This window comes from Lemur catta, chromosome 10, assembly GCF_020740605.2.
Source record: "Lemur catta isolate mLemCat1 chromosome 10, mLemCat1.pri, whole genome shotgun sequence".
In the NCBI taxonomy this organism is placed as follows: Eukaryota; Metazoa; Chordata; class Mammalia; order Primates; family Lemuridae; genus Lemur; species Lemur catta.
The window spans coordinates 84,954,341-84,967,830 of record NC_059137.1 but is presented as its reverse complement, the minus strand read 5'-3'; the positions used below and the strand labels follow the sequence as shown (position 1 = coordinate 84,967,830).

The 13,490-nt window shown below is 39.7% G+C and overlaps 1 protein-coding gene across 3 annotated transcripts in view; it reads left to right on the top strand.

Moving 5' to 3' along the window:
- The window catches only part of IARS1 (isoleucyl-tRNA synthetase 1), a 74,485-nt gene that overhangs the window by 50,522 nt on the left and 10,473 nt on the right, over positions 1–13,490 (top strand). For all 3 annotated transcript variants that reach the window (XM_045563136.1, XM_045563137.1, XM_045563138.1), the window contains 4 exons: positions 49–144; positions 1,051–1,227; positions 2,414–2,519; positions 11,685–11,810. In XM_045563136.1, the coding sequence (XP_045419092.1) occupies positions 49–144; positions 1,051–1,227; positions 2,414–2,519; positions 11,685–11,810 (505 nt within the window). The remainder of the gene's footprint in view (positions 1–48; positions 145–1,050; positions 1,228–2,413; positions 2,520–11,684; positions 11,811–13,490) is intronic.

Here is a 13,490-nt window from a genome sequence, read left to right as displayed (position 1 = left end):
TGTTTCTCCTTATTTGATTGTCATAGTATGCACTATTCATTCCTCTAGGCCCTGGTTCTCTTAGATGTCACCCCTGACCAGTCAATGGTGGATGAAGGAATGGCTCGAGAAGTCATCAATCGCATCCAGAAACTTCGTAAAAAGGTCAGTTTGTCAGATTAAGAATAAGCTACTATTTTGGATTTTTGTTTGTTTGGGTTTGGTTGTTAGGGGAGGATAGGAGAGGCAGCTAATATAAACCATAGTGATCAATTAATGATAATGATTCCCTGATCATCTGTCCATTCGGTCTGTACTCTGCAGGAAAGACAGGCCTCTTTTCTTCCCCACTTACTCCCAAACTATAGCTTTCAGCCAACCTGTGCCCTTACCCATCCTTTTTCATTTCTCTTGAGTTTCCACAAAATAACCTTCCTGCCTGGTACACAAGGTAATCAGAGATGACAATGAGTGTCTCTGAGGAAGGGGAGAAGTACAGTCAATATAGAGGGCTCCTAGCTCAAGGGAGAAATTTCTAGGTTTGGACAAAGCTGGGGTAGTTTTTCTTCCTTAGGGAGCTGAGGAAGGTGCACAGAAGCCCATTGCTTGGAGAGCAGAGGGGCTGTGAAGCCCCCACCAGGTGAGAGAATCAGAAAGTGCTTATCACGGAGACAGCTAGCTCCCTCCTGCACATCTTCCTTCTCAGGCCAGACGTCTGAAACCTGTGGTCTAGGGTCTGAGGAGGCCACTCCAGCAGATAACTGGGGGGATGTGGTGAGGAATTTCAGAGATATGTAAATGGGCTCTCAGTTATTTATTTCATCATACATGAGGTGCTCGTTGTGCTAGGAAAAGACACATATGCCCTACCCCAAAGAGTGGGAAAAAGAACACAAAGCAAATCATATACTGCAGTGCAATTAGTCTTATAGATCACCCAAGGAGGGATGGACAGGTGACTGCCCTCCCATAATGATTCAGCATGGGATCATCAGCCCTTCTTTAGCAGCGTCCTACATTTTAATTAACAAAATGTGCTTACCTTTTGAAATTGTCTGTACGTGCTTTCAGTGCAATCTGGTTCCAACTGATGAAATAACAGTTTATTATAAAGCAACGTCTGAAGGAAGGTATCTGAATAATGTTATTGAAAGCCACACAGAGTTCATATTTGCCACCATAAAGGCTCCCTTGAAACCATATCCAGTTTCTACATCAGATAAAATGCTTATTCAAGAAAAAACACAGGTGAGTTCTGAGTTACATTGAACTACTAAAAGATTTCAGATTAGGTTTTACTTTAAGTTGATGTAGTCACATGTTGATATTCTATCTACCAGTAGAAATTGGCATAGTACTCAATCCTGACGTATTGCTGTGGATGGTAGTGGATAGGATTAGAGAGTGGAAGTCCAGAAGAGATGGAGGAGGAGAGAAGGCAGAACTGTTGACACAGCAGTTCTCTTAGGGAAAGTAGCCAGGAGGGTACATGAGATTTTCTGGGAAATAGACAGGCTATGTGAGCCTATTTTTCTAAAACTAGAAAAGTCAATATTGTGGATTCTGGTAATTATTGTTAAAAGTAAACAGCAGGCCTCGTGCTGTGGTTCACGACTGTAAGCCTAGCACTTTGGGAGGCCGAGGTGGGAGGATTGCTCGAGGCCAGGAGTTCGAGACCAGCCTGAGCAAGAGCAAGACCCAGTCCCTACAAAAATAGAAAACTCAGCACGCACCTGTAGTCCCAGCTACTTGGGAGGCTGAGATGGGAGGATCGTTTGAGCCCAGAGTTTGAGGTTGTAGTGAGCTATGATGATGCCACTGCACTCTAGCCTGGGCAACAGAGCAAGGCCCTATCTCAAAAAAAAAAAAGTAAACAGTTGGCTTTAAAAGCTTTTAACTTTTATGGTAGTAGATTATACATAAAATTAAAATAGAAAAAAATTACAGTAGCATTTTCTATTGTTACATTTAGGGATTTTAGATTTAACTATGAAAGTCTGATACTAAGACAAAGAAGATATTGGCTCATAATTCAGAAGTAGGTCATTTATACTACATCTCATTTATTTAATCACTTTCTCCTTGTCTCATCTCTTCTTTATGTGGGACGAACAGGACAACAAAGGGCCAAAAGTGGCTATTTGTCATTTCTTTGGGGCAAGTTGCAGTGTTGCTTCATTTTCTGTTTTGCATATTAATTATTTGACTTTTTAAAAATGAGCTTATATAATCAGAAAAAAAAGATTTACATTTTTAAGAGAACAGGGTAAAAGAAAAAAATGGGTGTGTATATATAGCTCTTGACTCTTTCAGGACATTGAATATATTCTCAGAATTGTATAGAGCTCTTGTTTTTACTGAGATGTTACTTGACGTTGTGGCATGTTACAGTCAGATCCTGCAGTTACTCAGTCATACATTCTCATGTGTTCAGTTAAAGGGGTCTGAACTCGAAATTACACTCACCAAAGGATCATCCCTGCCTAGTCCTGCTTGTGCATATGTCAATCTTAACATTTGTGTAAATGGCAGTGAGCAAGGTAAGAGTAAATAAATTCCATAGTTTATATGTTTGTTTGTTTGTTTGTTTTAGTTAAACCAGTGGATGTTTTTAAGGCTATTATAAGGGAACTGGTAGAATCAGATAACTTTTTTTTTTTTAATTATCATCAAAATTAATCCACTAAAGTAAACGACTGGATTTGCACTTGTGGGAAGGGTGAGTAGATGTGCTTTTCCCCATTCTTCCCACTGAGTCCATCTAGACACCCTGGCCATTATAAATAAAAACAAATAGAAGAAGACTCTGAAAGATGGAGTAAAGAAAGCAGAGCAGCTAGGGACCTTGCAATCAAGTAACATAACAGTAATGAGTTCCCTGGATTTTCTCTTTTGCCTCATATATCCCAAAGTTGGAGCTTAATAAGCTGGCAACCTGGAAATGCCAACAAGTATAGCAAAAGCCCCAACAAAATCCTCTCTCTAGACAAAGGATCAAGAGTGGGGCAACCTAGCAAGAAAGAAAATTTTTAGACAATTTAACTACTCTACTTCTGCAAAACACCACAGAAAAAAACTATGACCTTACCACTAGCCACACCAGAAAAGGCCAACAGGGGTGCCTAGACTTCCATCCTTGTTAGGTTGAGAACCCTCAAGACCACCCTGACTACCATGGTGGTCTTACAGAAGACCAAGCAGGGAGCTGGGACTTTCATCCTAGCTAGGCAGTGATGAGGCCCTCTGCCCTGTGGTGATAGTGGAAACTACATGGAAAGCTTAGCTTTCTATCCCCACTGGGTAATAACAAGGCATCTTTCCTACTCATGACTGCATGGCAATAATGAGGCCACATACTACCATCACTTCCTGAGGTGCTGGTAAGGGCCACATGTGGAGCAGTAAAGAGGCACTACCCTTCCTGGCCAGGGAGGTAATGGCGGAGGCCTAAAGGAGAGTGAGAACTCCCTCACCTGCCACCCCCAGCACTAACAAGGAGTCCTGACCTTGGTGTCAGTAGAGGCTGATAGTGAACCTGGACTTCTACTCCCACCAGAAAGTAAACTGAGCAGTGCACCTGTTTCCCCTGCCAGTGTGATATCAAACAAAATCAGTGAAGATACAGAGTTTAAATAAGAACCAGAGTCTTATAATACCTAAAATAGCAAAGTATCAGTGAAAGTCACTTAATTGTATCAAGAACCAGGAAGGTCCCAAACTGAATGAAAAAATAATTGATAGATAAAAATAGCAAGATGACAAATAATAAAATTATCTCACAGAATTTAAAGTGGCCATAATAAAATTGCTTTGAGGAGCAATAACAAACACAATAGAAACAAATGAAAAATACAGAGCCTCAGCAAAGGAAGAGAAGATATAAAGAAGAATCAAATGGAAATTTTAGAACTGAAATAAAAGTCAGTGGATAGGCTCAAGAGTACAATAGAAGGGAAAGGAAACAATCTATGAGCTAGAAGATGGAACAATAGAAATTACCCATTCTGAACAACAGAGAGTTGAAAAACATGTCCAGAGCCTCAAGGACCTGTGGAACAAGTAACAAAAGGTTAACATTCTTGTCATTGGAGTTAGAAGAAGAGAAAGAGGATAGGACTGAAGAGATACTCAAAAAAATAATGGCTGAAAACCTAAATTTGGCAAAACATGTAAACCTACAGATTGAAGAAAGTAAGTGTGCTGGGCTGAATGTCTGTGTCCCCGTAAAATTCATGTTAAAATCCTAATCCCTAACTAAGGTGATGATGTTAGGAGGTGGGGCCTCTGGATGTCTGGAAGGTCACGAGGGTAGAGCCTTCATGAATGGGATTTGTGCCCTTATGAAAGAGACCATAAAGGGCTAGGCATCCCTTTCACCTGTGAGGACACAGCAAGGAAGTGCCATCTATGGGCCAGGTGCGGTGGCTCGCGCTTGTAATCCTAGCACTCTGGGAGGCTGAGGCAGGTGGATCGTTTGAGCTCAAGAGTTCAAGACCAGTCTGAGCAAGAGCGAGATCCCGTCTCTACTAAAAATAGAAAGAAATTAGCTTGACAACTAAAAATATATAGAAAAAATTAGCTGGGCATGGTGGTGCATGCCTGTAGTCCCAGCTACTCGGGAGGCTGAGGCAGAAGGATCGCTTGAGCCCAGGAGTTTGAGGTTGCTGTGAGCTAGGCTGACGCCATGGCACACTAACCTGGGCAACAGAGTGAGACTCTGTCTCCAAAAAAATAAAAACAAAAAGTACCATCTATGGACCAGGAAATGGGCTCTCACCAAACATCAAATCTGCTAGCACTTTGGTCTTGGCCAGTTTTCAGTCTCTAGAACTGTGAGAAATTTCTGTTGTTTATAAGCTACCCAGGCTATGGTGTTTTGTTACAGCAGCCTGAATGGACTAAGACACTCAGTGAAACCCAAATAGGATAAAACCAAAAAAATCCACATTAAGATATATTATGGTCGGCCAGGCGCGGTGGCTCATGCCTGTAATCCTAGCACTCTGGGGGGCCGAGGTGGGTGGATTGTTTGAGCTCAGGCGTTCAAGACCAGCCTGAGCAACAGTGAGACCCCCATCTCTACTAAAAAAAAAAAAATAGAAATTATATGGACAGCTAAAAATATATATAGAAAACTTAGCTGGGCATGGTGGTGCATGCCTGTAGTCCCAGCTACTTGGGAGGCTGAGGCAGTAGGATTGCTTAAGCCCAGGAGTTTGAGGTTGCTGTGAGCTAGGCTGATGCCATGGCATTCTGGCCCGGGCAACAGAGTGAGATTCTGTCTCAAAAAAAAAAAAAAAAAAAAAAGATAAAAAAGATATATTATGGTCAACTTCTGAAAACTGAACACAAGAAAAATCTTGAAAGCAATGAAAGAAATGCAACACCTAACTTACAGGGGAACAACAATTTGAATGATACAGGATTTCAGTAACCACGGAGACCAGAAAGTTAAAAGGATAGCATTTTCAAAGTGTTGAAAGATAAGTACTGTCTACCCAGAATTTTATTTTTTTATGTATTTTATTTTTGGGGGGACAGAATCTCATTCTGTTGCCTTGGGTAGAATACAGTGACATCATCATAGCTCACTGCAACCTCCATCTCCTGGGCTCAAGTGATCCTCCTGCCTCAGCCTCCCAAGTAGCTGGCACTACAGGTGTGCACCACTTACCTGGCTAATTTTCCTATTTTTAATAGTGACAGCATCTCACTCTTGCTCAGGCTTGTCTCGAACTCCTTAGCTCAAGCAATCTTTCCACCTCAGCCTCCCAGAGTGCTTAGGTTATTAAATATGAAATGTCTGATTTCCTTAAGTACTAAATTTGACGGGCGATATCTCTGACACTTCACTTTGACACTTTATTTTTATTGTGAAGGTACATCCTCAGTCTTTCAAACACACGTTTTGGCTTGTGATTATCTTTCAAATTTTTTTTACAGCAATTTTTATGAAATCATGGATAAGTCAAAAATGCATGTTATTTTCAAATATGAGTTCCATCATGGAACCAACGCAGCATAGACAGCTTGAAATATCAATGCAATGTTTGGGAAGGATGTGGCTAATGAACACACACAGTATGTCAATGGTTTAAGAAGTTCCATTCCAGTGATTTTAATCTTGAAAATGAGCCAAGTGGGCGACCTGACACCAAGGTAGATGACGATGAGCTGAAAGTTCTACTGGAAGTGAATCCATCTCAACCTACACATGAATTAGCACCAAGGTTTCATGTTACTATTCCAACAATATTGGACTGTTTGAAACAAATGGGCAAGGTAAAGAAGCTGGATAGATGGGTTCTACATGAATTAAACAAGCGTCAGAAGAGAATTCGTCTTGAAGCTTGCCTTTCTTTGCTGTCACGACATAAAGACAAACTATTTCTACACTGTGTTGTTACATGTGATGAAAATGGATTCTTTTTGACAATCACAAGCATTCTGCTCAATGGTTGGATAGAGATGAAGTGTGGAAACAGCCTAAAACCAAATATTTATCAAAAAAAGCTAATGGTGTCTGTTTGGTGGTCCAGCACCTGATATTATCCACTACAGCTTTGTGAAACCTGGTCAGCTGATTACAGCAGATGTCTGCTGCAACCAGTTGGAAGAAATGGTGAGGTTGCTTGCAATTAAGCAGCCAAGATTGGTCACTAGAGACAGGCCAATCCTCTTGCAAGACAACACTTGACCACGTGTTGTACAAACAGCACTGCTCAAACTACAGAAGCTGGACTTGGAAACATTTTGTCATTCACCATGTTCACCACACCTTGCACCAACTGACTACCACTTCTTCCAGGCTTTGGACCACTTCTTAAAAGGAAAAATGTTCAGTTCTCAACAAGCTGTGGAAAACTCCTTTCATGCTTTCATCACTACTAGGTCTCCAGGCTTCTTTGCTGTTGGCATAAACAAGCTACCATTAAGATGGCAACACTGTGTTGCTAGTTTCAGCACATACCCAGATTAATTGTGCTGTTTCTTGTTTGAGATATAATAAACTACACTTTTGATTCAAAATGGGACACTTCATATTTCATAATAGGGTTACAGGCATGAGCCATCACACCTGGCCAATCTAGAATTTTATATCAATAAAAAAAATACTTTAGGATGATGGAAAAATCAAGACATTCTCAAGTGAAGGAAAACTAAAAGAATTTGTTGCCAGCAGACCAATCCTAAAAGAAAGAAAGGATGTTCTTAACACAGAAAGGAAATGATAACAGGGAATTCAGAAACATGAGGAAGGAAGAAAGAACATGGAGCATCAAAATGGACGTTAATTCAGTAGACTTGCCTTCTTCTTGAACATTCTGAACTATAAGTCATGGTTGCAACAAGCACTATAACTTTGTTTGATGTAGTTTTCAATGTATATGCAGTAAGTCCTCAACATCCTCAGTAGGTTCTTAGAAACTCTGATTTTAAGTGAAACAATGTACTGTGTGCCATAGGAGCTTAACTCCTGTTTATATTAGACTATGCTAGAATTGGTTTCATTGCACAGTATGTCATTTCACTTAAAGTCACAGTTTCCAGGAACCTATCAACAACATTGAGGACTTGACTGTACAAGAAATAGTTAAGATGCTTACACATAGGCCAGAGGAAAGGGAAGTAAGTTTTCTATGTTTCTCACAGACTGATAAAATGTTGACACCAGTAGACTTCAGTAATAAGCCTATACCAAGGGATACATATAAAACATAGACAAATAAAAACTGGGATTCTGAAATATATTTAAGTAACCCACAGGAAGCTAGGGAAAAAAGAAAAACAGCAAATAGAAGAAATTAAATGGAAGACCAATATCAATAATTATACTAAATGTAAAATGATCTAAGTATACCAATTAACAGAGATTGGCAGAGTTATTAAAAACATATTAGAGGGCTGGGCACAGTGGCTCACGCCTGTAATCCTAGCACTCTGGGAGGCTGAGGCGGGCGGATGGTTTGAGCTCAGGAGTTGAGACCAGCCTGAGCAAGAGCAAGACCCCATCTCTACTAAAAATAGAAAGAAATTATATGGACATCTAAAAATATATATATAGAAAAAATTAGCCGGGCATGGTGGCGCATGCCTGTAGTCCCAGCTACTTGGGAGGCTGAGGTAGGAGGATTGCTTGAGCCCAGGAGTTTGAGGTTGCTGTGAGCTAGGCTGACGCCACGGCACTCTAGCACGGGCAACAGAATGAGATTCTGTCTCAAAAAAAAAAAAAAAAAAAAAAAAACCACATTAGAGGCCAGGCATGGTGTAATCCCTGCACTTTGGCCGGGGTGGGAGAGTCACTTGAGGTCAGGAGTTCGAGACCAGCTTTGGCAACATAAAAAGACCCCCATCTCTATAATAAAAAAACAAAATTAGCTGGATGTGGTGATGTGCACTTATAGTCTCAGCTATAATATTCAGGAAGCTAAGGCAGGAGCATCACTTGAGCCCAGGATTTGAGGCTGCACTGACCTATGATCCTGCCATTGCACACCAGCCTGAGCAACAGAGTGAGACCCTGTACCAAAAAAAAGAAAAATTGCTAACTATATGCTGTCTATAAGAAACTCTTCAAATATAATGATATAAATAGGCTGAAAGAAAAAGGGTAGAAAAAGATATACCATGCAAACAGTAATCAAAAGAAAGGAGGAATGGCCATGTTTATATTAGATGAAATAGACTTAAGAGCAAGAAAATTATCAAGAACATTGAATAATGATAGAAGTGTCAATACACAGGAAAGAGAATGATCCTAAATGTATATGCATGTAACAACAGAGCTGCAAAATACGTGAAACAAGATTATAGACATTAAAGGAGAAATAGACAAACAAATCCACATTTATATTTGGAGACTTCAGCATGCCTCTTTCAGCAATTGATAGACCATTTAGACAAAAAATCAGGATCTAATTGGCACTTATAAAACACCTTACCCAATAGCAGCAAAATATAAATTCTTTTCAAGTTCCCATTGAATTTTGCTAAGATAGACTATAGCTTGGTCCCTGGGCCATAAAACAAACCTCAGCCAGTTAAAAGAGTTGAAATCATATAGAGTGTGCACTCTGTTCTGTTCACAGTGGAGTCAAACTATGTATCAGTAATAGAATAAAAGGGAAGTCTCTACACTCTTGAAAACTAAACAACATATTTCTAAATAATGCATAATCAGGGAAGAAGTCTAAAAAAAAACAGAAGTGTGTGAAATGGAAAATACAACATCAAAATATGTATAATGTAGCTAAAGCAGTGCTGAGAGGGAAAATTAATTGTACTGAAGACTAAAAGAGGAGTGAGCATTTTTATATCATAATCTAAGATCCAAACTCAAGAAACTGCATGGAACAAAAAGAAAACAAACCCAAAGTAAGCAGAAAGAAGGAAATACAGAAGAGAAATCAGTGCAATTGAAAGCAGGAAAACAATAGAGAAAAATGAAACAAAAATCTGGTTCTTAAATCAGTAAAATTTATAAACCTCTATCAAGACCAATAAGGAAAAAACACACAATTACCAATATCAGGAATGAAACAGGATATCAATATAGACTCTGCAAAAATAAAAAAGATAAGCATCTACCCACATAAATTTGAGAAAATGGATGAAATGAACCAGTTTCTAAGAAACACAAATTACCACAACTCACCCAATATGAAATATTAATATATGGGCCGGGCGCGGTGGCTCACGCCTGTAATCCTAGCACTCTGGGAGGCCGAGGCGGGTGGATCGCTCGAGGTCAGGAGTTCGAGATCAGCCTGAGTGAGACCCCGTCTCTACTAAAAATCGAAATAAAAATTATCTGGACAACTAAAAATATATATAGAAAAAATTAGCCGGGCATGGTGGCGCATGCCTGTAGTCCCAGCTACTCTGGAGGCTGAGGCAGTAGGATCACTTAAGCCCAGGAGTTTGAAGTTGCTGTGAGCTAGGCTGACGCCACGGCGCTCACTCTAGCCCAGGCAACAAAGTGAGACTCTGTCTCAAAAAAAAATAAAAAAAAAGAAATATCAATATGTGATTAATTTGAATAACCCTATAATTATTAAGGAGATTTAATTCATAATTTAAAATCTCAAGAACTCTCCAGGCCCAAATCATTTCACTGGAGTGTTGACCAGATGTTTTAAAAAATTAACACCAATTCTATACAAATTATTCCAGAAAATAAAAAAGGAGAAAACATTCCCCAACTCATTTTATGAATGTAGCATTACCCTGCTGCCAAAACCAGATAAAGACAATATTAAAAAACAAAGATAGAAAAGGAAAACTGACTGATATCACTCATAAATACAAATGTAAAATTCTTACCAAAAAATTGTTAAATGGAACCCAGCTATATGTACAAAGAGTTATGCATCATGGCCAATTGGGGTTTAATTCTGTGGGTGCAAAGCTGATTCAATATTTAATAATCAGTCAATAGAATCTTAACATATTATCAAAGTAAAAGATTACATGTGTATAGCAGTTGATGGAGAGAGAGATCATTTGATAAATTAAGCACCCATTCATGATAAAAACCCTCAGAAAAATAGGAAGAGGGGACCTTCATCAACTTGATAATCTACAAAAATCCTGCAGCTACCTTTATGAGGAAAGCCTGAATGTTTTCTACCTAAGATCAGGAACAGGATGTTCCTTTTCACAGCTTTTATTCAACTTTGTGTTGGAATTTCTAGCCAGTGAACTAAGGCAAGAAAGGGAAATAAAAGGCATACAGATAAGAAAGGGAGAAATAAAGCTGCCCCTTTGGAAAATGAACCAATAAGAAGCTCACAGTGACTGTTTTCAAGACGTGGCCTGAAAGCCCTATGTTGGTCTCCTTTCCAGCACCACTGCCAGCTGCTCCCATGATGGTTGTATGTTTATTTGGACCTGTTTATAATGCCTCAGACAATATGTGGTCCTTGAACTGCTACACGAGTTCAATGATGTGTGACATGTGAGCTAGTCCACCACTACCAACATCCTGGCTATCTCAGAAGACACTGTAGAAGGAAGGAATCAGTTGGATGGTCAGTGGGTGTGCATTACTAATGTTAGCAAGGCCAGGATTCTATGTCAGCTTCAGTCACAAAGGGCCAGTGACAAGACAGGGTTCTCCTATCTACCAACTCCAAGACTGCCCATTCTTGGGTCAGCTGACCAACTGGGAAGAAAAGCTCCCAACTCCAACAAGATTGTTTTCCTAGGAATAGCTTCAAATGCAACCACAGACTGTTATCTACTTTAATATGGTTTGATATTGTTTGCAATTTATTGTCCTGCTGAAAATGTTCATGTTATGAGGAAGAAACTGCAAATGATCTTTAAGTCTATTATTTTAAGATATTTTTGGCCATTTTTTGTACCCCTTGGATACAAACATTAAAGAATAAAATCATGTTTCTTATAAAAAAGAAAAAACCTTTGAGTCACAGGATATAAGGCAGAGATACAAAAGTCAATTTTTTACATGTGTACTAGGAAGCTATTAGCAAAATATATATGTTATTTTGAACAACTGTGAACCTTGAGGGTTTCTAAATGACACAAAATGAAAAAGGATCATAAATACAACGGTTTGAATCTAGAAAAAAAGGAAAAAATAAGAGTTTGACATCTCCCCCCATATCCTTTTTCCTGCAAATTTAACATTTTAAGTTTTTTTCGGAATGAAGTCTTATTTTTGTGTTTTTTTTTTTTTTTAGGTGGGGTATTACTTCTGGAAAATCCAAAAGGCGATAATAGGTTGAACCTTTTAAAGCTGAAAAATGTTGTTACTAGCATTTTTGGTGTTAAAAATACAGAGCTGGCTGTCTTCCATGATGAAACAGGTATGTGGAAAGTGAGAGGATATCTGTGTCTTTTGAAACAAGGTAGATTAATGGAGGTCTTAAATTGGTGTCAGTTATACTGCATAACCTTCGCATTTTTCCTGATTGTCTGAGTTGGGGCTAGGCTCTTCAGCAATGCCTGCCTGCGGTGTCTGTTTGTGCCCCTCACTGTGTGATATGACTGAAAACCCTGAACTTATTAGGAGGCGAAAGTTCTAATGCTACCCTCTCTCCTGTTAGTCATGTATTGGAATGCAGGCTTCCGAGACCTCCTTTGTGAGTTTCAACTTTATAAAACATAGTACCTGAATCTCACTAAATCCAGATTCTCAATAAAACAAGTCTGAATAAAATTTTAAAGAATTATAAATGCATTCTCTCCCACTGTTATGTGTTGAATTGTGACCCCTGAAAAAAGATATGTTGGAGTCCTAACCTCTTGTGACCTTCTTTGGAAATAGTGTTATTGCAAATGTAATTAGTTAAAATGAGATGATGCTGGAGTAGGGTGGGCCCCTAATCCAGTATGACTATTGTCCTCTTAAGAAGATAGCCACGTGAAGACATAGAGACACATAGAGAAAATGCCATGTGGTGATGGAGTCACACAGCTACAAGCTAAGAAACACCAAAGATTTCTAGGAGCCTCCACAAGCTAGGAATGAGGCAAGGAAGGATTTCCCCTACAGGTTTCAGAGGAAGCATGTCTGCCAACATCTTGATTTCAGAACTGTGAGGCAGTAAATTTGTTATTTTTAACACACACCACACACGCACACACACACACACACACACCCCACAGTTTGTGGTTCTGTATTATGACAGCCTCAGGAAACTAATACTTTATGGATCTCAATGTTGGTTTTTAGGGACTTACAAATAACTTAAAAGAAGAAATCTATATGGCCAATTAATTAAGGAAGAACTGCTGAATCTTAATAGTGATCAGGAACATACAAGATAGAATCACAGGGAGGTACTATTAACTGCCACCAGATTGGCAAAAACTAGAAAAATCTCACAGAATCAAATGTCGGGGATATTGCATAATAGGAACTCTCAGTCACTGCTGTATTGTACATGGTTACAACCACTGGAAAACCGTTTGCTGTTGTATTCACCGAAAGGATGGGTAAGAGAAGCAAAAGCAATGTGGGAGAAACTAGGGAAGTAAAGGTCTGGAAGAAGGTAGCAAGTTGGGTCTCTGAGAAAAATCTCTAACCAGGATCCACCAGGGGGAGCTGGTGAGTAAGTCAGTGGAAGGCTTGAATCACTGCCTGAAGTCAGTTATAGGATGAAAAGTAGGGAAAAGCAAAGACAGGCTGGAGCCTGCATCTGTCTAACCACATCTAACACTGACAGTCAGGTGACCCACAGAAGCAAATGCTGGTGCACTTTACCTGAGGGTTGCACATATGCCTGGCCCAGAATTTGGAAGAACAGTGGCAGGAGCACCGCCACTCACTGTCTCACTTAACACAGCAAGCCGATCCACCACAGCTTGAGAAATCTGAGAGGTTCCTGGGTCCTACACTGACCATAATGGTAAACTTCTGCCTTCTAAATCCTGTACAGATTACTCTGTGGTGAAGCCATTGCCCAGAACCAGGCCAGCCAGAGAATCTGGGAAACAGTTCTAGCTTAGCTACATTGACACAGGATGAAACCACCACTGTCCAC